At 32.2% G+C, this 26835-nt stretch overlaps 1 protein-coding gene across 1 annotated transcript in view; it reads right to left on the bottom strand.

Moving 5' to 3' along the window:
• Positions 1–26835, bottom strand: part of Acvr2a (activin A receptor type 2A) — a 76963-nt gene that overhangs the window by 22550 nt on the left and 27578 nt on the right. Inside the window, exons 2-4 of the mRNA XM_076865938.2 lie at positions 8778–8985; positions 6146–6255; positions 5807–5961 (exon numbers count right to left, since the gene is read on the bottom strand). Coding sequence (XP_076722053.1) covers positions 5807–5961; positions 6146–6255; positions 8778–8985 — 473 coding nt within the window. The remainder of the gene's footprint in view (positions 1–5806; positions 5962–6145; positions 6256–8777; positions 8986–26835) is intronic.

Consider the following 26835-nt stretch of genomic DNA (forward strand, 5'->3'; position numbering starts at 1 on the left):
TACACATAACAAACTGAAAATATATCTTCTGTATAGTGTTAAAATAATTCAATTTTAGAAAAATATTTTATAATTGATAAAAGAGGAATAAACTATATTCTCAAGTGAGGTTACAGAAAGGTACTGAAGGATATTCACCAAACTGTTATAAACTGATTATTTTCAGGAAAGTGAGAGAAAGGGGAAAAAGGAGGAGCAAATCATTCTCTTTTTTTACACACCTCTTTCTAAATAATTTATCTAGATACAACAAACATGTATTCATAAGTAGTATTTAAAGTAAAAGAGAGTTTTGAAAGAGAGGGAGAAGGCAAAAGAAAGAAAAAGCAAGAGAATAGATATGTATTAATTAATTTCAACCATTTAGCATCAACTTATATCTTCAAGATGTGCTTCTATGAATACTATAATAATTATTTTGTAATAAAATAAAATTTAATATATTTCCCCTGCATCCTCCCAAATAAGGAAACAGCATATTTTTCCAAATTGACTTAAAAAATGTTATCCTACCCATTCCATGTCTTATTAATTCTAAATGGATCCAAACAGAGACCCATTATCAAGAGAAAAACTTCTACAAAGTACTTTCACAGATGACTTAGTTTCTCAGTGGGTACTAATTTGGCATGGCATAAAATGACAAACTATTATTACTTTAATATTAAGGTCAACAGGATTATTTTCCAGTCCAACTCAGGGATCCCAAACATCATCAAGTGGTGTTTTTTATTAGTACAAATATAAATCTTATAAGCAGGAAACTTAAACTCACATATAGTCATGAAAGCAATGCAAACAGTTTTATATTTTTACATTCAGTTTACTCACTATATTTTATAAGAGCAGCTTCCTATATGTGGAAAGATAGTTTCGGCACAGACAAAAAAAAAAAAAAAGTAACCTGGATAACACAAATTCACAGAAAGTTTCAGTCTCATTCTCTTATAAAAGCTGGAATATTTCAACTTCTTTAAAATCCCTCCAAAAATATGACCTCAAGATTTATCTCAAGGCAAAATCCTAAAGCACAAAATGTACAATTGAAGAAAAAAAAAACTGGAATATTTTATTAACATCTTGGTTTAACTCTACAAACAACAAATTCAATTCACTAATTCAGCACTTACAGAATGGTGATTACACACAAACACCTGTGTAAAATATAGCAGTAATTACAATATATACTCAGTCTTTAAGGAGCTTACAATCTAACAGAAGAATGGAATATGAACACAAATTGCTATAAGCCCTTCCCAATATAATTCATCCGAATTGCAGAAAACAGAAAATGACTTGACCACTATTTTGTCAATGTTTTCAAGGATGGTAAATAATCAAAACAATTCAGATACATATGATGAATGTTCTAGGGTATAGTGGGAAGAAAGAACCACAAGGCAGAGTACAAGACACATGTTATGCTCAAATTTTATATCCTTTATAGTGGATCACTGGGCGTTATCAAATATTTTTAAACACAGAAACAACATAATCAAACATGTAAAATGCTATTCTAACAATAGTACAGATGAAGGAAGAGAAATGAAAACAAGAAAATCAACTATAAGATACAGAATTAATCACAACCACAGATGTAAAAATGTCCTGAACCACAATAGGATCAGTAAGGAAGAAAAGGTGAAGGAACAGAATTTAATAAACGACAAGGCCAAAGTCAGAAATAGTTGTCTACAGGGCTTTCATCCAGTGTAATTGGGAAGAAATTAAATAGTGGTAGAAACAACAGTAGTTATCCATCATAAAGAAGCATGGCTTCAATTTTTTTAAAAAATAACAAAATGCTTTTTCTGTTCTTTTAATTATGCTAGATTTGTTTTAGAATGATTTTTGTTGGTTACTAAAAATCATAATTAAAAGAACCATGTTTTAAAGTATTTATATCCCTGTATCACTTCTTCAAGATAAAAATACTAATGAAACCAGAAAAAAAAATCTAAACAACCTGATGTCTTAAAGAATCCTACCATTTAAATATCAGAACAGTCTTATTAATTATGATGCCACCAATTCCTAACAACAGACTACTTTATTCACAAAATAGTCTTTAGCCAAGATATTTTTATTGGTATAATTATATGTAATAGTGGGATTCATTATGTCATATTCACACATGCACATAATTTGATCAATCTCATTTCGCTAACCAAGGATTTGAGAAATTTCCCTAAGAAAGTAACAACAAATTTGGTCATTGTGGTAAAACATTTAAAGAATTTGGAAGAAGAATACTCCAATAATCCACGGCAAAAATGTTAAAATCTTTTCTCAACTAGTCTTAAAATTACACTGGATATACATGAATGTGGGGTAAAATTCATAAAGACACCTTAATACCATACATTCAGTATTCCTCTCCTACCTACCTCTTAACCCTTCAAAACAGTCATTTTGGGGACTATTTTTCCAACAGGGTTTGAACTTTGAACCCAAGGACACTTAACCATTGAGCCACATCCTCAATCCTTTTTTGTATTTTATTTAGAGACAGAGTCTTGCTGAGTTGCTTTGGCCCTCACTAAATTGCTGAGGCTGGCTTTGAACTCATAATCCTCCTGCCTCAGCCTCCTGAGTCACTGGGATTATAGGCCTCTGCTACCAAGTCCAATGCTAAAACAATTTTTTATTTTATTTTTTTAATATTTTTTAATTATAGGTAGACACAATATATTTTATTTTTATGTGGTGCTGAGGATCGAACCCAGTGCCTCACGCATGCGAGACAAGCACTCTGAGTCCCTGTGAGCCACAACCCCAGGCCCTAAAACAATTTTTTAAATGGAAAACACATTTCTCTCTCTCTCTCTCTCTCTCTCTCTCTCTCTCTCTCTCTGGGGGGGGGGGGTTGCTTGTTTTGTCCTTTGAGATAATGTTAATGTGAGATAATGCTACTGCTTGTTTTGGTAGTTAGACAAACTATTCAATATCCAAAAGTAGAAAAATAATTTATCCTATAGAATGATTCTGAGATGGCAGGAGATGTTGAAGTATGTGAAATATCAGAAGCATCTGCTTTCTAAAGACAGGCAGAACTGAATCAACAATAGAAACAAAGCTTCAGTGTCAGAGGGTTCTTGGTTCACATTCCAACTCTAACACTTGTGAGTTTTGCTGTCTCAATTTCTCTATAAAATTGTAACTTACACTACATATTTGGTCCTGTGAAGTAAGTTTAAATAAGTGCTTTCCATATCTGGCTGGTCACAAGATTCACCTGGGAAACTTACTGAGAAAATAATTTCACAGACCACATTCCGTATTTTCCAGGGTATCATCCAGGAAATTATATTTTCTAACAAATCCCAAATATAATCCTTATACACTAGTATTGCAATCTGGAAATTATTGAAAAACTTTTTCTTTATATGCTTTTTATATTATAATTTATGTATAATATAATGGCACCCCAGAACACACATTTACGTACAAATTATCATTAATTATTTTTAAATAAAAGGTAAGCCTTTTGTCACAGGATGGCTACTGAACACTCTTACAGAACTACAGTTTGTGTAAACCATACTGTTTCAGAGACAGTGAGAGGTGATGAAAGCAAAATTCCACATCAATGGCAATGCCTCTTTTCCATGGTTTATGCAGCAAGAAAGCATAAAGTCAGGCTCCTCTTGCATTTTTCTTCAGGCTACTATATCACTAAATCTGTATTTCTACTTTTTTTTCTGCAATTCATATAAATTTATAACAGCAATGCAAGTACTAAATAAATGTATACGATAAACATTAGTAATTGCAACAAATATCTAAAAGGTTCAGAGACAGATATTCTTATATGATCCAGGTTCTTATGGTATCTTCCTTTTTGGGGGGGTGGGGAGATATTGGGTTTGAATCCCGGAGCACACAACCACTAAGCCACATCCCCAACCCTCTGTATTTTATTTAGAGACGGGGTCTCATTGAGTTGCTGATCTCCTTGCTTTTGCTGAGGCTGGTGTTAAGATCTTAATCCTCCTGCCTCAGCCTCCTGAGCTGCCGGGGTTATGGGCTTGTTCCACCATGCCCCATGCATTGTTTCTTTTTAAAAAAGGAACTCTTGAATTAATTAGTATTTCTAAATAAAGTGATCTGAGATATAGATTAGCAAGTCCTTTATAAAAAATGTCTTAACTACAACTTTATATCTATATTGGATATAAACTAATATAGGATTATATTATCTTTTTAAAATTCTTTCTATAAAAACCTTAACAAATTTATTTAAATGTGGGTTCTAGTTTATTTATATCACATCACAAATCTATGGTAAATTCAGAAAACTACTATAATATTGAATATTCTTCTAAATTTAGGTACTAAAACAAAAGTTTAAAGTTTCTACTGACAAAGGCAAAGTGCACCCTATGGTTATCTGGAGTAAATTATATACATTAGGTACTAAAATTTTTTACTTTAAAACACTTTTTACAAATGATTCTTAATAAATCCAAATGTAGCCACTACTGTTTAAAAGTTAAAATGTTTCAGTTATTTACATACATAAAACATTGTTTATGTTTTATTACATAATATTACATAAAATATTGTTTATCCAATTTATTGAACAATGTATTTTATTTTACCTTTGGGTTTACTTCTCCATTTACATATCTTCCAAAGGTTATGGAGATCAATGATCTAATACTAACAGATTGCTGCAAGTACTAAGAAAGAAGTGTGTCACGTAATTAAAGCTTAAAGGGAAGAAGGTGTTATGGTTATTAAATTATAGGACTTTACATTTTCTTCTATCAAGTTTTAACCATTAATCCTACTGGTATTAGAAAAACAAAGTTAAACCAAGAGATCCAGACGGCCACAGTAATCTGATCTTAAGAGTTAAAAGACATTCAATAAAAACTAGAATTTAGAGGGATGTCTCAAGCAAGTATAACCAAAAATTTTCAGCTTTCCTGGGCCTGTAGAACATTAAATTACCTCCATAAAAAGTTCTTGTAAGGCACTAGACCAGTGTCAATTGTCCTACATGTTAGAGAATGAGGAAAATGTAATGCATTTAATCTGATTACCAATCACATCTCTATTTCAAGAAATATTTAGGGTAAGGTGACTAAGAAACAAGAGCGTTAAAAAAAAAAAAAAGTTTTTAGTCTTCAACAGGTACTTTGTATGTTGGGGAAAAAAAATTTTTTTTGAACTACCAGTGACACATGAACACATGATGAGAAATGTTGCTCTTCTGCTCCTCCCCTCCCCCCTAAAACATTTTTTATGGAGATATGTTCCTAAATTATGATACTTCTTTTTCATACTTTCTTGGTTATCTTCCTGGGTCCATCCTAATGTTTGGACAGTAGTATTGAAAAAAGGCCAGAAATTTAAGAATAGAGAAGAGGTTGGAAAAGAAAAAAAAGGATTATGATGACACTTCTTCTCTACCATTAATTAATCCTCAAGAAGAAAGTAGGGTGTACCTCCTACTTACACATATTAGAATGAAAGCAAAATTCTTGCATTCTAATTAATGAACATTTGAAAATCAAAATTAATATTTGAAAATCAAATTTTAAAAAAATGTTATTCATACACATTAATTATACAGAGAAAACAGGAATAGGAATACCCCCCATTCTACTCTACCTCAACTTTTGAGAAAAGTTTAGAATATAGCAAATTAATGTTTGTAAAATAAGCTGTAGTTCTCATGACAATAAACATTCAAAAATTAACTCAAAAAGAAAATAATTTGTTAGCTTAGTTTTACCACAGTAATATTTCTTTAAAATATAAAATTTTAAATAGTAAAAAGTATGGCGCAATAACTTACTTGAGTTGGAACAAGTACAGGAGGGTAGGCCATCTTGTGATGCCTGTATACCCAAAATGCACATATGACAATCCCCGCAATTAACATAAGTGGCACCAAGGAATAGAGCAGAATGTTGTAATAGGGTGGCTTAGGTGCAACTGGATTTGAAGTGGCTGTGGAAAGGGAAAGGAAAAAACAACTCAGATTTGGTCTATAAAATTCTATAATATTTATCATAGTGTCAAATATTTGAAAAAAAATAGAATATGAGGAAATAGAAGTATCCTATCAACACAAATATTCTTTGTTTTCAGTCTACATGCTGAACAATCTTATGTATTTTCCCTATGAACTTACGCTGTGTGACTTCCATCTCCGGAAAATAAGAAAATTTTTCATTACACATATTGCCCTCACAGCAACAAAAGTAGACTTCAGGACTGTCTTTTTTTTCTATACAATCAGTCCTACAAACAGAAGAGAAATAATCAAAATCAATATTCTCAGAGATAAATAATAAATGAGTCACTTATACTCAACTTCAAGATTTTTATTAATATTTGAGAATCACATTTTTTAAAAAATTTTTATTGGTACACATTTATTATACAGACTAATGATCATTTCCTAAAAGCCAAAAGTATCCTAGACTGCTATTACTAAATCTCATCAGGAAACCGACAAAAACAGCTGAATTTATGACATTCACATGAATTCCTTGAGACCAGTGCTTTAATACAGTTTTTAATAAATAATCTATGCCAAGCATCTTTTTTCTTTCTTTTGTTAATTATTAGAAAAGCTTGATGAACAACATAAGTCAATGAGAAAATTCAGGCTAGCAGTGCTTTTGCTCACTGGAAATATAGCCTTCCCATTTTTATGAATATTAAAAACTAAAAACTTCGTATAAATCTGTGTATGTATGTGTATAATAAGGAATAATAATAAGTATACACACACACACATACCTATTTATACAAGCTCATATCTCATTTATAAGCATATTTCAAAATCAGAAATCCAAACTAGCTTTGGGAATTAATATTGTCATTTTTAATAGTAATAGATTTGTTTTCTGAACACAATGAGCAAGACTGGGTTAAGCATCAAGTAGTGAACAAATATACATAACAAACATATAGGACCTAGTAACTCAAATTGCTAAGAATTAGATGGAATTAAGAAGAAAAGGGGGAGGCAGTCAATGGAACTTAAGTCACTGAAAAGACGTGGATTTATCCTCTAGAACAACCCCTAATCAACTACCAAGAAATAGCTATATATATTTAAGCAAAAATGAATCACCCTTTTAAATAAACTGAATCTTTGTGATGGCTGTAAGAAAAATAAATTTAACTATTAAGGGAAAAGTTCCAGAAATTTCAAGAAGATAGTTTTAACAAAATCAAATTTTAAATTATAATCTATACTAATACCTATTGAGTAAAGTAAAAAGACAAATCTAAGTTTTAACAATGTATAAGAAGAAATGTACAAGTTTAAAAATTAATATTCAGATTCATACCTCAAGTTATAGGAGATTAACATGATTAAACCTAGCTGAATTAGTTCAAGAAAATTACTTTTCACCATCCAATTTCATTTTTCTTTATTTTCTTCCACATTTGGACACTGCTTGAATCTTTCTTCTTTTCTCTTACTTCTCTTACCATCCTTACTAAATTTTTTTCAATCAGATTTAGAGCAATAAAAAAACTCACATACTTCTCTATTAGCATTTAATCTCCCCAAACAAAGCTAGTATAGTAATTATCACTCTAAGAGAGCATTATCTGCACTGAATAATGAAGCACTCCACAGACTTTCAGTGAATGGCTCACAACTCATTTCAACATTGAGTCTCACATGTTGAAATGCTGGTTTTAGGTAGGAAACAGTTTTTACTCTCCACCTCCCCCCCAAAAGAAATCTCTGATCTAAACTAATTAAAAGAAAGTTTCCCAAATCCCTCCTATTTACCTTTCATAATAGGTCATATCACTTGACTACTTTTGGTAGCAGACAGACTAATCATCAGAAATACTGCTAAAACATGTTAAGTGTAAAAAAATAATCCTTGGAAAATTCAGACTTACAAGGATACCTTAATCACTAAAAATATACCAAACTAACTGCACTTTAATTTGTCATGAAATGTGAAACTAGTCCAATTTTCAGGGTTTATTCAATGTAAGTTGTTATTAGTCACATATGACTAGCTGATCAGAGACTACAGGTAATCAATTGATGCTCCTGAAAGTAGATATCAGGTTCAGTATAAATGGCATCATTTACTTTCTGCTGTAATGGAAATTCTGTGGTTCAGTATCTACCCAACTTCTTAGAGAAATATCAAAGGCAGTCAATAACATGACCACTATATTTTACTTCCAGTACTGAACAATTTATAAAAGATCTTTTAAATAAAATGTAGCTTCCTAAGAGAACTATGTTAATTCTGCTGTAATTCTGAATGTCAACTTAAAATGTCTCTTGGGGTAAAGAACAAAGGCCTATGCAGCAAGAAAAAAGTAGGGTGGGATGTAATAAGATCAATTTCTTCCAAATACATAAAGAAGAAAACTGAAAGGAAATTAAATACCACAATTAAGGTTTAGTCTCCTTGAGGATAGATTTTTCAACAGATATACTCTTATAAAGCAATTTTAAAAGTCCTTTTTCCTTAAAATTGGCATAAAAGTTCATAATTCCAACGTGGGCAATGAAATGATTTTTCCTTAAGAGGTCTCACTACTGGACAGAATATTCAAAATATATCAAGAATAAAACATCATAAAGATACCATGTTTATTACTTTAAAATACGTATCTTGTCATTAGAGCATATTATAATGGTCTTCAAAATTCCATATTTAAAAAGCAAGAAAAATTCATGTGACAATCTATACACTGATCTTATTTCAAAAGGGGGAACAGGTGCAGGAAAATTACTCAACACTTTCAAAGAAAATAAAGTATGTTCTCACCTGTCATAGCAGTTGATATCATCCAGCCAACAACCTTGTTTCACTATTTCAATGGAACCAGAAATATTCTTCCAGGTAGCAAAACAATGTCGCCGTTTATCTTTGTCACCATAACAGGGTTCAACACCAGTTTGATTGGTTCTGTCTCTTTCCCAATTAGCATTAAAGAAAAGACACTCCTGAGTTTCTGATCTACCAAGTATAGCACCTATAAGATAATAAAACAACAACTTACTATAACATATTATATTATCATTATAAAAGAAGAGTTTGTCTCCCAAGATAGCAACTTCAGGTATTCCTAAAATGTCAACAATTTACTGTCTTCCCTGTATTATAATTTTAGATTTATGTTTCCAGGTTAATCCCTGGACTTTAAGTATAAAAATAACCACAATAATCTCAGACATCACAAAATTTCTCAAGACAACGCCATTTTCATTTCATTTAAGAATACCTTTGATGAAAAGCAGCATATACTATTAACTGTATTAATTTTCAATCATTGAATAGACTTCCTTTCAATACCTGTGACAAAATAGGAACTAGGCAAACGCAATTCTGCTGCACAGCAAAGCATAATGGTTGCCTCAAGAAAAGGTCCTTGTATGACTGTACAATATACAAATTCATACTTGGGTATCTGGCAGATAAGTTCTTAAAAGTAAACCAAGTAAAACTGTTACCTCAAGAAAAAAAAATGGACAGGGTATATTGAAAATGCTAAAATTTGAGTTTTCAGGCAAAAATAAGAATTTTGAAAATTTTAAAACCTTCCCAATACTTAAAATCTTTTTCTGAAAAGATCAGTGGTGATATTATCAATATTTTCTAGTTATACATGGACACAATATCTTTCTTTTGTTTATTTATTTTTTTGTGGTGCTGAGGATCAAACCCAGGGTCTCTCATGTGCGAGGCGAGCAATTTACCACTGAGCTACAACCCCAGCCCCCAAAGGTCTCCTTTAAAGAGTGAATAATGAAATGCACTAATCTCTAGAAGGTCTATATAGTTGAGACTCAATATTTTCTAAATGAATTATGGGTACTGTTACAAAAGCAATTATAAGTAAATCCAATGTGTAAGATAAATCAAGGGATGGAAAGTTCATCAGTGATACCAAACCAACTAACTTTTAAGAAACTATGTTTAATCTTAGCTGGGAAAGCAAGTAACTAAAATACTCAAAATAATTTGTGAGGGAAGTACAAAGGTGAACTCATACTTTTTTACTTTAAGGGTCACTATACTTATAGAACTGTGTATCTAGGGGTTGAGGCTGTGGCTCAGTGGTAAAGCACTTGCCTAGCATGTGTGAGGCACTGGATTCGATTCTCAACACCACATATAAATAAACAAATAAAAAAGGTCCATACATTTAAAAACAACAACAAAAAAGAACTGTATATCTAAAACTATATATTTTATTCTATCATAATATTTAAATAAAGCTGATTTGAAAATAAAATTGAAAAGAAACTACCTGAGTTTGGTATGGAATCAAAGAAAAGCATCCACAAATAGCTAATACATTATTAAAATATTACTCCTTTCCCTAACTATATATCTGTGTATGGCCAGATTTCCTTCATATACTTCATTCAAAATAAAATATCACAACAAACTTAACAAAGAGAAGAGTTCAGTTGTCTTCTACTAAAACAATCATGAAAAAATATCTTGCTAATTTCTCTTTGTTTTGGAATATATTTTCATAAAGATCTGTTCTTTTACAAACAGAACAGACTTATTACTATTTTTAAACAAATTAATATTTTAAAATTTTCTGTCTTCATTTCAAATATGATTAATATTAACAGATACAACCCACATTTTTAAAAAGTTCTTTGAGATTTTTGAGAGCCTAAAGAAGTCCTAAGAAGAGCTGCTCTACAAATGTACTATCACAGAGATATAATTATAAGCCACTAGTATCTATGAGTAGTAATGGAGCCATGGACTTTCCCCTCAAGTATGGAAAAAATAATAGCATAAACTGACAGCACACTATGCTGGTAACTGTCAACTGCAGTCTATAAAAGAAGGACTGATACTACTACTTATCTTGTACACAGCCATTTTCTAAGTTATTCCTTTTCAGAAACTTGTTCAAAATATGAGCAAACTAAGTTTCCTCCTTTACCAAAAAAACCCCAAAGCAATCGTTTACTGCCCACACTTTATCTTAAAACAGAGATGGCAAACTTTTTCTGTAAAGGTCCAGACAGTAAGTATTTTAGGCTTTACAGGCCATATGGTCTGTCGCAACTACTCAACTCTGCTTGTGAAGCACAAGAGCATCCACAGACAGTAAATGAATGAATGTGGTTGTGTTCCAATAAAACTTTATTTATGAACACTATAAAAATTCTTCTAATTTTTGCATCTAAAATTTTTTTTTCAAAATTTTTCAATCATTTAAAAATGTAAAAATCTTTCTTTAGGCTGCATTTGACCCATAGATTGTGTGGTCTGCTACCCTGTCTTAAAACAATGTCCTAATTACAACAGAACAGCTAACTTGCCTTGTGTTTATTTTGTTAGGGATGGGTATCCTGTGAATTTTAATCATTTCATTTGTGTAAAAATACCACTGTATAATTACCTTCAATTTATGAAAGAAGTTTCCACTGAGGCACAGTAATACCCCTTAAATTAAATAAAACTGAAGAACAAAGAACCCTGCCCTTTGCAACTCTGGTGTTAATTCCAATCAAGGAGTGGCTGCCTGGAGCACTGTACTAAAAGGGATTTTGAGGATTTTTCTGAAAGGATTTTACCATTTAGAATGGAGGAGAGCAACACCAATGTCACATCAATTTAGACAGAGTAAATTTAGATAAAAGATAAGCTAATGGCCATTTTATTTATTTAAAAAGTATTCATACTAATTATTTTTTAAAGGTAAACAATATTTCTGAGTGATTTTCTAGATGCAGTATCATTTTATTGATATGAAATATAGGCAGAGAGAAAATGTCTTATGGAAAAAACTATGACAATCTCTCTACTACTCCTCAGGCTTATCTGTAATCAGTTTCTATGCTATCACACCTCTAACTAAACACTAAACATAAAGAGGTCCTTATAAAATAAAGCAAATTATATATATTTTTATATTCTTAAGCTCACATTGTAACTTTAAAGGTGTGGTTTTAAAAAGATGGCAAAATAATTTACATGTATTAGGTTTTAATGGCAGGTCCTACTTTCTGAAACTTCATAACTCTCTGAAACTTCATATCTCTCTCTCTCTCTCTCTCTCTCTCTCTCTCTCTCTCTCTTTGTGGTGCTGGGGATTAAACCTAGGGTCTTGTACATGCGAGGCAAGCACTGTACCAAGTGAGCTAATATCCCCAGCCCCTGAAACTTCATGTTCCTATACAAAAGTGTATTCTATCAAAAATAACTCCATCTGCTTAATGTTGTCATTTTTAAAAGAAATAAACATACATGAAAGGTACTCATTCAGAGTTAGTACAGTGATTCTTAAACAATGATGTACATCAGAATTCCCTTTGTATTTTCACACATTCACATATTAAAGCGCTATTATGTCCTGGAAATGCAGTAGATGAAAAGTACATTTGGGGGATACACACACACACACACACACACACACACACACACACACACACATACACATAGTATTCGGTTTGTGTTCTTTTTTTCTAATGTTCATTCCAAGTTAAGAACTATTGGCTTAATAGGCTTTGGCCTGTACATGCAGACTAGTTCACAAACTGCTGCCTTGAACATGCTAGCAAATCCCTCAATTCAATTTCCAAATTATTTTCCAGATCCATAATTCACACTCCATCTTATTACAGAAAATTTAGCCAGGTGGGTCCAGCATCAGATTTAATTTAGATAATGTTTATATTATCTAAATAATATAAACATTATCTAAATTATGGTTTAGATAATATTTATAATGGTTATGCATTGAAATCTAGTACTAACTGTTGCATTCGTCCTACCATTAAAATATACATACATGTGAGCGTGTGTATGGGGTATGGGGGCAGTGGGGTCAACACACAGAATTTGATATTTGGTAGATTACTGGGCCATAAAATAACCTTGAAGAATTAATGTTCAGGGCTGGGGTAGTGGCTCAGTGGTAGAATGCTCACCTAACACGCATGAGGTACTGGGTTTGATCCTCAGCACCACATAAAAATAAAATAAAGATATTATGTCCACTTAAAACTAAAAAGTAAATATTAAAAAAAGAATTAATGTTCAATCTAAAATGTTTTTCCTTTGCAAAAAAAAAAAAAGAAAGAAAGAAAAAATTTCACCTAAAGCAACTGCATCTGAGGACAATTCAAGTTTTTTTTTCTTATAAAAAACAAAACTTAGTCCCTAGGAATAGAGAGGAACTGCCTCAGTATCATAAAAGAATATTATACTAAAAAAACCTACAGTTGACATCATACTTAATGGTGAAAGACCAAATGCTTAGGAAACAAAGTAGTAATAGCCACTCTTATCCCTCTTATTTAAAATGGTACTCAAAAGTTCTGGCTAATGCAATAAGGTAAGAAAAGGAAATTAAGGGGATACTGGCTGAGAAAGAAGAATAAAATTGTCTCTATTTTCAGATGATGTTACTATTTATATAGAAAATCACAAGATTCCTTAAAAAATAATCTCCTAGGATAAATGAGTTCAGTCAGGTCATAGGACACAAGATCAGTAAACTAAAATCAACTGCATTTCAATATGCTGACAACAAGGTGGAAATTAAAAATGCAATACCAGTTACAATTTGAAGCTATAACCTAACAAACATATCATATATAAGATCCCTATGATGAAAATTATAAAATGCTGATGAACCAAAGACCTAAACAGTTGAGGAGACATACTAGGTTCATGTCATGGAACTGAGACTAATAAAGATGTCAGTTCTCCCTAAACTTACATACAGTTTTAGTGCAATTCATACCAAAATTCAGCAAATTTCTTTGCATTAAACAAGCTTCCTTTAAATTTTTTTGGAAAAGAAGACTAAAGTGAGAGAAATCACTCTCCACTTTCACAATGTTAAGATTTACAACACCCCTTAAGGCTTAACTGTAGTAAATCAAGACAAGTGAAGTATAGGAAGAGGAAAATACACATAGATCATTGGAGCAGATAAGACACCAGAAATAGATCCACACAAATATGTTCAATTAATTTTTGCAAAATGGACAAAGCAATTCAATGGAGGAAGGGTAGCTTTTTAGAAACGGGTGCTGGAACAACTGGATCTGAAGCAAATACATCTTGAATGCCCTCCCCCTCACTATATAATATTATTCTAGTAATTCCTGAAAGTCCAGCTCTTTCAGAAAGCCACCCAGGCAAAATCTCATGTATGTGACAGTTTTCAACTTTTCTTAAGATACACATATCAAAATCCTAACTCTTTTAATCAGGACTCTTTCTTCTCCTAAAGTGCTCACTAACTGATCCAACATAAATTGTTTTATACTTATTCAATGTTTTTAATCAGCTATTTATATATGTACTATTACATATCAGAATGCTTTGGGGGGTTAGATTTTAAGCATTCTCACCACAAAATGTAAGTATGTAAGGCAATGCATATGTACATAAGCATCATTTAACCATTTCATAATGTACACATATTTCAAAACATGTTGTACATGCTAAATGTTTATCATTTTGTTTATCAACTAAAATGAGTCAATAAAAAAAAAACATATGTCCAGTTTAAGAACTGGGGAATATATGAGTTATACTGACATTTCTTTTCTTTAGACAGAAGATACAAGGTGATGATATAATACTGTCTGAAACTACTACTATGTATAAAGAGGTACGCCACTGAAGACCTACCCTAAATTTGTGCTTCCTATAAGCAACTCAAGTCTTCTAGGAAAGGTTAATGAAATTTCAAATATAATAAATTCAACTCAAAAAACAATTCTTATTTCCCTTTCACATATCATTACTCTTGCCACTTTATGGACAGACTACATGTTCAAAGAATCAACTATGGAAGACAGATCACAGTGAATGATGTTTTTTAATCCAAAATATCTTCTAATCAGGCAGCCCTCAATATGAAGGATCCCTAATTTTCCCCAAGATGATTTTTTTTTATCTTGACTAACCTCAAATATACAAATTTTTTATGTTTACTTGATACAGTTTAATGTATACTGAATTTGTTAATTTAGCCTTATGTTTTAAATCACAAACACAAATTTAATAAAATAATTACTTTCAAACTTTACCTGTATCTTCAACAAGTGTCTTATTACTTTCTTTTTGAGTCATCAAAAGTATCCTAAAAGGCATAATCTTCACTTCCATTTAAGTTGTTTTAAAAAGCAATACATTTTAAAAGTCATATATAATACTCTCAATAAAAATATCTTTTCAGACAAAAATATTCATTCACATAATACTAAGGCAGTTAGTTTTTTAATAGTTCTATACGTACATGCTGTGATTTCCATTAGTAACGTGTTAAGCATCCTAATCCAAATATCTAAAACACAAAATGCTCCAAAATCTGAAACTTTTTAAGCAGCAACATGATGCCACACATTGACATCTCACAGTCAAAACAAGGTGCATTAAAGATACTGTTTAAAACAAACAAACAAACAAAAACCTTCAGGATATGTATATAAGATGTATACAAAACTAAAATGAATTTTTGGGTCCTATCACTAAAATATCTCATTATATATGAGAAAATACTCCACAATTCTGGGTCCCAAGCATTTAGAATAAGGGTTATTTATCCTTTAGTTCTGTTAAAAATAAAATAACAGAAGTTTCAAAATATGAAAAATCTTGTAAAAACTAAAATATAACACCTTATTTTAAGGAATAAATTTTTAGAGAAAACTGCTTTACATTGGATGTATGCAGATAAAAGAACTGATCATACACTTGTTCCATAAATAAAATCACCAAGATAAGGGCTAGATAAATGTAGCAGGAATTTGGAAATGATAACCTAGGACCCCCATTAGAGTTTAACAAGTACAGTCACAACCTCTGTATCATCAGTGGCTAACACCATATAGACACTCAATAAATGTGCACTAAATCAATTCACAAAGACCTAGAAGATTTAGAAAAGGCTGTATGGCCAGGTGTGATGGCACCCACCTGTAATCCCAGTGGCTCAGGAGGCTAAGACAGGAGGATTGCAAGTTCAAAGTCAGCCTCAGAAACTTAATGAGGCCCTAAGCAACTTAGGGAGACACTGTCTCAAAATTTAAAAAAATAAAATAAACAGGTGTAGCTAAGTGGTTAAGCATCCCTGAGTTCAATTGCTCATAACAAAAAAAAAAAAAAAAAAGAAGAGAGAGAATGAAAATTAAAAGGATTTATGGAGGAAATGGGACTAGAGTATGAGACAAAACTAAAGTAAATATAGGCAGAGAAGATGAAACTATAGTCAAGGTTGTGAACAGTGTTTGCCCTCATTGGATGGAAGCATTTCATATTCTTTAGTACTGGATATGGTACACTAAAGGAAAAAAACGTCTTAGAAGACAACAAAAACATAAAATTGCATTTTAAAGATTGATCAGAAAACAATAAGTAAACTGTGTTGGAAATGGAATGAAACTCATGAAGCCATACTAACCAATCAATAAAAAACAATGGTCTATAATATGCATGTCATAGGTATCATCAAAAGGATTAGCAAATTAGAGTACAGAGATCAAGTTTTTGCTTACCACAGTCCCATATTTAGTCTCTCTGAGCATACAAAAGTAATATATAAAAATGAAAAGGCTTATTAAGTTGGATGGCTGCATTTCTTTTTTTCCTATATTTTTATTAATGCATAATTATATAATTGTGAGATTTATTATTATATATTTATACATGAACATAACAATACACTTTGGTCAATATCATTCCCCAGTATTTCTCCTTTCCTTTCTTTTCTCACAACTCCTAGTCCCTTTCCTTTATTAGGTAGCTACATTTCTAAATGTTTATCCAACTTCCAATAAAACAAAGCTTGCTTCCAAACATGTTTATCCTATGTTTCCCTGTTGCTAACTCTTTTCCTGATATTTACACTGTCATAAAAGATATGTAATGCCCAGGATAAGTTAGATATCTTCAAAGAAAAAGCACAAAATAAAGTATTTTTTGCCTATAGCCACAAAACATGGGGTATATTTATAAATGCCGAAGTCTTAAGATTAAAATAGTTCTATGTAGTCTTCTGGCATTCATTCAAAAGATGCTTTACACCAAAACAGGAATAAGTAAATACAAGTTTTACTAAGATTTTACAAAAGATATTTCTGATATTAGATATTCATTTGCAGGCAAGGAAAGGGAATCATGAAGACTGTAGCTGGAGGCCAATAATCCCATCAGATTAATAGGTTATTTTTTAAAAATATACAAAAGCCAAAACTGAGCATAAATTTAGGGGGAAAAAAAGATGAAAGGTAGATTGTTAAAATCACAACAGAGCTCCTAGTAGACAGATGAAGTACCCAAACACATAATATTTCTATCATTTATGCTTACTATAAAAGTAATGTGAAATATAACCCTTGAAGAATTAATCAGCAGTGTCAAGAGTGAGAAAAGTGGGGGGGGGGGGGGGGACACAGCATGACAGCCACCATAAACACTCTCATCAAAGCAATATCTGGAAGTTTAAAGGAGAGCTTAAATAATAATAATAATATTTGTTAAAAGTAGCTTTTAATAGCAACACAGTAGTTATTTTAAAAAGACTTAAGCTGATAACTCACTACGACATTAAATAACAGATGGATACGAATCACTTAGCTAAGCTTATTTTTTTTAAATCACCAGCTTTTTTCATATGTATAACTGTGTTGCTTCAACTTACAAAGAATAGAATTTCTAATATCAAAAAAGAACTAAAATTCTTGTTTATTACATTTGTGCTACATAATTTCTTTCCTATTGAAGACTCATTAATTTGTTTCTGTATGATTACAAATACATTTTAGGTCTTTTGGTGCCTTTCTTTCTATGTTAACACATAGCTTAGAGGTATCACCTTCCCTATTTGGCTGCTCTGGGCTGTTTTTAAACCTTACAAAAACTTAACACCATCCAAAACTTGCCCTAAAGTCTAATTTGTCCACAAAGACACCGAAAAGTTTGAAATATGATGAAGGAAATATTAACTAGCTCAAATTTTCTAAAAAATTACGAAGCTAAAAATAAAATAAATTCAAGTTAACTATATAAATCATAAACAACAGAATTAGAAAATCTAAACCAGGATTTTTAAAGGAAGTGAGTGTCACTGAAGTAAGAAAGTTATTACTGCAAGTCATCATTATCTCTGCCTGAGCTATAAGCAATACTCTTTTTACCTGATTTCCTAGCTTCTACTTTGTCCTATACAATCAGTACTTCATGCATAAACCAGACAATTCCTTTATTAAGGTTAAAACAAAAAATATCAAGCCACTCCCCCAACTTAGAGCCATTCATTTAATGGCTGCCTGCCACAGTTGCCTCAAGATAAAAAATCTTTAGCAAATATAAGAAATTTAAAAATCTGGCTCCTCTTCAGCCTCAATTCCTACCAAATGAACTTCTTTCTTTAAATATCAAACTCTCAGGTGATACATTCTACCACTCTTCCATCATCCCCAAATCTCCTCCCCCTCCTTGTGTTTCAAATCCAAAATTATTTATTTATTTTTATTGGTTCTTTTTAGTTATACATGACAGTAGAATCCCTTTTAATGGGTGAGATAATGGAAGGAAGTAAAAACATTGAGTAAGTGCTGAAAAAGTTTGCTATGATTTGAATGTTTATCACTCTAAAACTTCTGTCTGAATTTACAATTGCCAATAAAAGGTACTAGGAGATGGGTCTAATGGGAGGTGTTTAGACCATGGTTTTAATGCTGTTATAAAAATGGCTTTTAGAAGTAGGTGCTTCCTCTTGCCCTGATACTATGTAAGGATACAGTAAGAAGGCCTATACCAGATGTTGGGACCTTGAGCTTGAGCTTCCCAGCCTCCAGAACTATGAAGGAATACATCACATCATTTATAAATAACTCTGTCTCATGTATTCTATTATAGCAGCACAAAAGAAACCAAGTCAAACTTGAAAAAAGTTCACCAAAAAAAAATGCAAAACATCATCTCTAATTTAGTTTCTTAAACTACTAAAAGCACAATTTGATTGCATTTTAAGTTTTCAAAATACATAAATTATCATCTTCTCCACTCCCATGAAATTACTTACATCTTTAAAACACTTAAAATCAGTTAAATTTCTGATAGTTGTATAATATTACCTCTCCCTTAAAAAAAGAAAGCTAACTAACTTGCTATTTAATTTATAAGAGACAAGGGAAAGCCTTTAAATCTAAATCTTTCTCTTAAAGAAAAACAAGAGAGAGAGAAAGAAAGCGAGACTATTCCTTTAATAACATGAACATGCACCCTTTCACAGAAAATCTGGAGAAAAATCAACCAGAAACTTCAGATTTACATTCTACATCAAATGAATATCTGAATCTAGTTCACAGTTCTGAATTCGTGCTTAATAAAAAAGTAAAAAAATATATTAACAAAAGTAATATGTGCCCATTTTAAAGACCTTTCAATAATTACTAAAGTTGTTTTAGATTACTATCTTGTCTAGATATCATAAACAAAAAGTAGCAAGGACAAAATAAACACAACTTTTTACTTAATATTACAAACTACAATTAACCAATGACAATGGTATTAAAGTAAACTGAAGAATGGCAAATAAAGTTAAACCATTCACTTAAACCCACAGTGAATAAAAACCCAATACATCCTTGTCTATATTCCTTGTGAATTTACATGTCACCTTTGCCCAGAGGTCTTGCTAATCTTTCCTATATTGTTTCAATTTTAGTACTTGTGCCTTATGTTTTAAATAAATGTCCTAAAAAGAATTCTGTAACTTTTGTTAGCCTATCTTGAATGCCATTCCACTATTTCTTCTACACAGAAATGTTTATATCCATCATTATCTTAAAAAGAAACTTTAATAATTATTGGGGCTGTTCTCAATCTTTATTTGGAAACATTTAAACGAAGCAAAAAAAGTCATATTTCTAGACCACTGAAAGAAACTAAAATAAGACTCAAATAAGTTCAAGTGATAATGTACTTTATTCGAAGTCAAAAACTACTTTGGAATGCTAGAAACTAAGTAAGGCCATGGCTGGCCAATTTTTTTAGTTCAGGTCTGCCCTCAGAATGGAAGCCTGAGATAAAGATATATGTTAGAGAAAACAAAATAATTTTGAAACACGGACAGCAGCTTTAAATAATAATACTTTTTTTTTTCATACTCAAGGATGCATGTGTGTGCTGAGGAGATGGGAAAGGGACAGGAGCAAAAGACAGAAGCCAACAAAAATGAAGTTGAAAGAACAACTGTATCCATCAGAATTGTTCTCAGTTAAGCAGCTGGGTGGAGGATGCGTCAAGGGTCAACAATTCTAATCCACAGTCTTTATTAAATCTGAAAACCAATTCCTGGTGGAATTCACACACCCTCTTCCCATTTATCACTTACATCCATCCACCTGCTCCAGTTTCCAAGGAAGAACACTTTTACTTTTTAAAGAAAAATTAAGAAGCGGGAACAACTGCAATAAAGGCCCACAGGAACTTACATACCTACAGGTATTTAAAACCTTGTTAAGTCTGATAAAGACAAGGACAGTGATAAGCTAATGAGAATTATATACTTAAATGCCAGTCTAAGTAGCTCAGTCTTTAATATTATAATTTTTCAAAGACACATAAGAAATTTATGGTATATACCTAACTGAGGAAAGGAAGAACAGTGATATAAACAAATAAAATGAGTTTTATCAAACCAATTTCTTATCAGGTATGACCTACAGATAGTGGGTTTGTCCCTTCATTTGACATCTCTATAAATATCATCTTGAGTTCCCATGGAAAATACACATGAACACACATGGCGTTGTGATGTCCAACATTTAAATGTTCAAGTTAAAATTATATTATCTCCAACTTACATTGAAGTCAGTACCTATAATCTGTGTCTCTGGAGGCATCAAGAAACAAGAGCAATGTTTCTCAATGTGTGGGCCCTGAACAACCTTCATAAAAATATTCAGCCAAAAAGTTGAATTCTGAGCCCATTCCAGATCCACAAATCCAATTCTCTAATATAATGCTGTTTAGCTGAGGCTCTACATATTTAATAAGTTACTTTTTTCATATCCAGAGAGAAATAAAAAAGGGTTCTATTAACTATGTATAGGAATTAAATAAGAAAATTTATAAGTATGAAACACTGTAACTAATACAAGGTAGATGCTCAATAACAGTCTGTACTCTCTGAAAATGGAGAAAATAGAGGATATTTTATCTCCAAAAAGTACAGTCATGATGGAGTGGCTTTTTGTTCTGTGTTGGTGTTTTTGTTTATTTGTTGAGGGCAGAAGAGGTTAATTGATAGAGAAGGGTTCTTAAACATAGATTATAAATAATCCTAAATCTGGATAACCTCCTTTAAACAATTAAGAGTCACAAAGAGCCGGGATCGGTGTCAAATGCCTGTAATCCCAGTGGCTCCAGAGGCTGAAGCAGGAGGATCATGAGTTCAAACCCAGCCTCAGCAATGTAGCGAGACCCTAAGCAACTCAGTAAGACCCTGTCTCTAATAAAAATATAAAACAGGGCTAGGAGTATTGCTTGGTGGTTAAGCACCCCTGGGTTCAATCCCTGGTACCAAAGAAAAAACAAAACTCAGAACCCCCTGAAGATACCAAAATCCAGAGATTCTCAACTCCCTTATTTAAAGTGATATAGTATTTTCATATAACCAACACATATTCTCCTGCATACTTTAAATCACCTCTAGGTTACTTAACATACCTAATACAATGCAAATGCCATTTAAATAGTCGTTGTACTGGACTGTTTAGGAAATGACAAAGGGAAAAAGTCTGCAAATGTTTAGTACAGAAGCAATTTAAAAAACATACATTTCAATCTGTGTTTGGTTAAATCCACAGAGGCAAAACCCATGGACAGAAAGGGAGACAGTATTCATCTAATTTGAATATCTATAATTCTACTTAGATTCTATGCAACTAATAAAACCAAAAAAAAATTTTAAAAGGGGATAGGGATATTTAAAAACACATAATTTTGTGGACTGCAATCATGCACCAAAAGCTATTTAATAAGAACTAAGATTCACCAAAACTCAACTAGTACAGAAACCATTATTAATAAGTCACTACCACTTCAATTTTAATCTACAGAAGTCTAAAATTTAAATATCTTTTCACTTAATCCTATTTTTACAAACTTAAAAATCTTAGTTGATCCTTCTAACAATCCTACAGTGTTAAGAGAAATAGATAACATCATTCCTACACAACTCCTAATCCAATAATAATATGAGTAGATGCTTGCTTGAACCAAACCAGATCTTAAGAGCCATCCTTTCCAGTGGTTCTCAAAATCCATATGATGTACAACAGATACAGTTGAGTGTGAAATAAAACATTCTTGGCTCTACCATTAGATTGATTCAGTAGGTCAAACATGTAGCCTAAGAATCTGCATTTTTATCTACTACTCAAAAGTAATTCTAATAATGAAAGGTCCTCAAATCACAGTTTGAAAAACAATCCCAACTACATCCTAAAGAGATAAGGTGATTAGGTCCACATACTCAATCCCAGACTTCTCATTTTTATTATCAACACAACTCACAAAATGAGATTTAGAAAGTACTTTCTTCACCTAATATAATTTATGTGTAAAACAATGTTCATCAATTACTGATCAAGAGGTTTCACCAAATCTTGAAAACTGTTCCTCCCTTAAATAAAGTGTTTATTACTCCATTCAACAGAGAAAAAATTGCAAGAGAAACACTCAAGTACAATGGTATTTCCTGAGTAACAATGACATGGTTTCCTTGGATCTTGTTGAGATACTCAATGATCATACCAATATACTGGAGGACAAAGGTTTCTTGTAGGAAAAATATATAATGTGATCTGAAAGGTGCTACAGAAAAATCAGGAAATTATGAAACAAAACGATTATCCTAACTACTGAAACAGGTTTTTTTTCCTGTAGATGGGGGCCTTCCTCTTCTTAAAAACTGCTTTAAGGGGAGAGACAGTGTGAACATACATTCCAAAAATACATGATAGTCACTCTTTTCTCCCCTCTGATGTCCCCCAACTAAAAATAATAACAGGAAATCTGTCATACTAGTCAAGGTCACTACATGCAGATTCTGTATTTAATTCATAGAATTTAATCCATCCAATTCCATGAAGTAGATATTATTTCTGCCCATTTTTTTGGATGAAGAAATTGAGGCTTGGGTGGTTGTAACTTGCCAATGAAAACAAAGTGGCCCACTCAGGTCTTAACTACATTTATATTCTATGGCCAATGACTCTACACAAGGCCCTCTTAGTCACTGCCTGAGCAATAAATTTTGATACCATATTCTGCATGAGCTTTCATTTGCTCTTAGGTCACCAAGAACTTTGTCCGGTTTTTACTCCATAAAAATCAATCATTTACCTCAGACTCTTCCTCTCTACTGTATTAGTGTAAATCATCCTCTCTGCCTCCTTGCTACCGACATTATGCCTCTGCAATGAATTTTATCTGCTCATCTCAATAGTTTCTCTGGGGTGTCATTATGAATGACTACCTTTCTCCTTCAAACTTTGTAATGATGACACAGCCTAGGATAAAAAGCCCTTAGTAGGAAAAGATGTTTTTCTTAAAATGATAATCAGTTACTCTGGTCATCTTAAAATAAACTGGTAATTGTCAAGTTCTGCCATTTTCTATTTTCCTGAAACCTTTTAAATTTCTAATATTCTTAACTTCCAGACAATTTCATCATCATTTACCAAAACTCTGTTTCATACCAATTTTTGATTCTCTCCCAAAACAATATGCATACAAAACAATTTCATACAACATTCCCTTCATGAGGTAGGTCCTAAGAGTTTCATGTGTGTTCATCTTTGGCCTTCATCAATTTTCTAATTACCATAGTTTCACCTCACCGCATGCTTTAGATTTGAGCAATCTAATACAATGGCCACTAGCCATATGGAGTTATCACACATTAGAAATGTGCCTAATCTGGACTGAAATGTGTTTAAATGTAAAATACATGCTGGATTTCAAAGACTTGGTACAAAAAAATTCTCATTAATAATTTTCATACTGATTACAGGTTCAAATATTTTGATGTAGCTACTAGAAATCTAAAATTTCCTTTTGTGGCTCACACTTGTGGCTTGCACTATATTTTTTGTGCAGCACTTTTCTAGATACTCCATCATTGCAAGCTTGGCAGTCCATCAATATAATACATATAGCAATATAAGGCCTTCTTAGAATATACCCTCTCTTATATGTTCAATCATCTCCTCAAAATCATATTAGTTCATCTGATAAAAAAAACAATGTTTCATCACAAATAATATATGTGTGCATTTGAAGGAACACATCTGGAAATGAAGCTACTATGAATGTCTCCAAAGTGAGAAACTACAAGTTAGGTGTCAAATGGGCTATTCCAAAGCACATAAACCACTCTGCCTTCTCTACAAATAGTCCTGTACCTGGAAATTATTCTGTGCAATTTTTATTATTGCTTTTTCTCCTATGTACTTAAAAAGGTTCCTCCAAGAAGGTAAGGCAATGGTTATTTCTAACAAAGGAAAATCCTAAGAACTATTAAAAGGTAAGTATTACTTCTATTACTAAAATGTTTATATATAAAACCAAATATATCTAGGATACTGGGAGTTAGAAGACATGTTAGTAATAAGGGAAATCATTATAATTTTCAGAAAGAATGCATTTAACAGCAGCTGCCACAAACCTTGCTCTACTAGATGACCTAGGGACAGTGGTGGATGACCCCAGACTCCTACCATGGTCATCCAGTAGCATTCCTGTCAAAGGAAGAGGTCTAATCAATATTTCTTCAATTGTATGAGCCAAAATTGCAATGTTTCTGAATTTGTAGAAGTGGCAGTTTTACCAAATCATCAGATGAAAAATCATGGCAGTCTGCTGTTGTCAGACTGAAAAAGAAGCAAGAGAGAAAGATGTCTGTTCAGAAATACTCTGATAATATAAAGTATAATACAATGTAAGCTACCAAGGTTTTAAATCAACTGTATAACATGCTAAATACTCATGAAATCAACTTTCTATAAGGACCTAAGAAACTTTTATCATAAAGGCATGTTTTACTTCTAATGAGACTTGACTTCTGAATGTTTTTCTTAGGACACAATATCATCTTTATTTTATTTATTTATTTTTATGTGGTGCTGAGGATCAAACCCAGGGCCTCACACATGCTAGGCGAGCACTCTACCACTGAGCCACAACCCCAGTCACTCCTGTATGTTTAATATGGAAAAAATAATGTATTATTTGATTTGATGGATACAAAACTAGTAAGTAGAGAGCTAGTAAGAAGGCAGTTATCAGTCTTTAAAATTGTACTGTAATAGAATGCATACATAAATACCAAACCATGGACTCATGTTTTTAATGCTAATTTGTAAGAGGAAATGGAAAGTATACAAGCAGGTTTGCTGCTATGCTGGGTAAAAATAACCTGTATCTGAGAGCAAACAATCTTTACAAGTAAGAATCCATAATACAGCTGAGGAGTGGTGGCACATGCCTGTAATCCCAGATGCTGAAAAGTCTAGGGAAAGGGAAGCAACTTAGAAAGACCCTGTATCAAAATCAAAATTTTTAAAAGGGCTGAGGATGTAGCTCAGTGGCAAAGCACTTTCCTAGCAAGCACAAGGCCCTGGGTTCAATCCCTAGGATCATATTTAGGGGGAAAAAGAGAAGTCCCTATTATAGTAGTCACTCAAATCATTCTCTCTCCTACTCATGTCAAAGACCATGAAAAAACAAAATCATCTCATAAGGAATGCAAATGGAAAAAAGAAATGAGAAGAGAATGAGCAGAAAGATCAATAAGGAGTCACTCTGAAGAAAAGCAAGATGCTGGCAATATAAGCAGCTCTATGGGTGACCCCCAAAAGCAGGCAGCAAGCTTTACAACAAAATCTTACCAGATGGCCAAGGATGTGACTTAGGCCTCAGAATATTTATATAACAATTTTTTTAAATACATATCTGCTCAAGTCCACTGAAACTGAAAAGACAGAAGATGTAAGAGCAGCTGTTCTATACTTTTGCTTGCTACAACTTACCCACAACAGAGAACACAGCTTTTTTTTCCTTCAAAAATATTGATATATCTGTTGTAAAAATGTATTTGTAATTAGACACATGACATATACATAAATGCAGAGGCATGTAGGCTAGACATTCTATAAATTTTCTTATTTGACTAAAACCCTGACTTAAAATGCACAGCACGTTAAATTATTTCTTGATGACCCTTCAAGTCCTTAGAATCTAGGAATTAAAATGCAAAGAAAATGATTAGTAGCAGGTAAATACAGAATAAATATTACTTAACAATTTGATTAATTTGCTGTATTAACTTGATGACACTTTATTTACTCAAAACTAATACAAAAAAAAAGAGAGAGAGAGAGAGAGGGAAAGATATATATATATATATATATATATATATATATATATATATATATATATCTTTCTTTCTAGGTACTGTTTAATATCATTAAAATCAACAAGTATTGGAACCAGAGGACTTTCAACATAGGTGAGGCACCTCTCCATACATGAGCTGTGTGAGCACTCTGGGCTCAGGAGAGGAGACTGAGCTTCAGACATTAACCATATCTAAATGCTCAAAGTTGGCAAAACATTAGGGAAACACACCAAAAGAAAAGAGTCTTTTTCTGCCTAAGAGAAATCTGAAATCCATTTTGAAAAACAAACATATCAAAAGTATAGGAATTATTTAAAATAATTTGTGTGCTTACTGGCAAACAAAGTATAAAAGAAATGTGAAGAAAGACCAAAAAGGATAAAAAGAACCAGTTAGAAAAGATTTCACACAAGACGC

The sequence above is a fragment of the Callospermophilus lateralis genome, chromosome 9 (genome assembly GCF_048772815.1).
Source record: "Callospermophilus lateralis isolate mCalLat2 chromosome 9, mCalLat2.hap1, whole genome shotgun sequence".
Classification (NCBI taxonomy): domain Eukaryota; kingdom Metazoa; phylum Chordata; class Mammalia; order Rodentia; family Sciuridae; genus Callospermophilus; species Callospermophilus lateralis.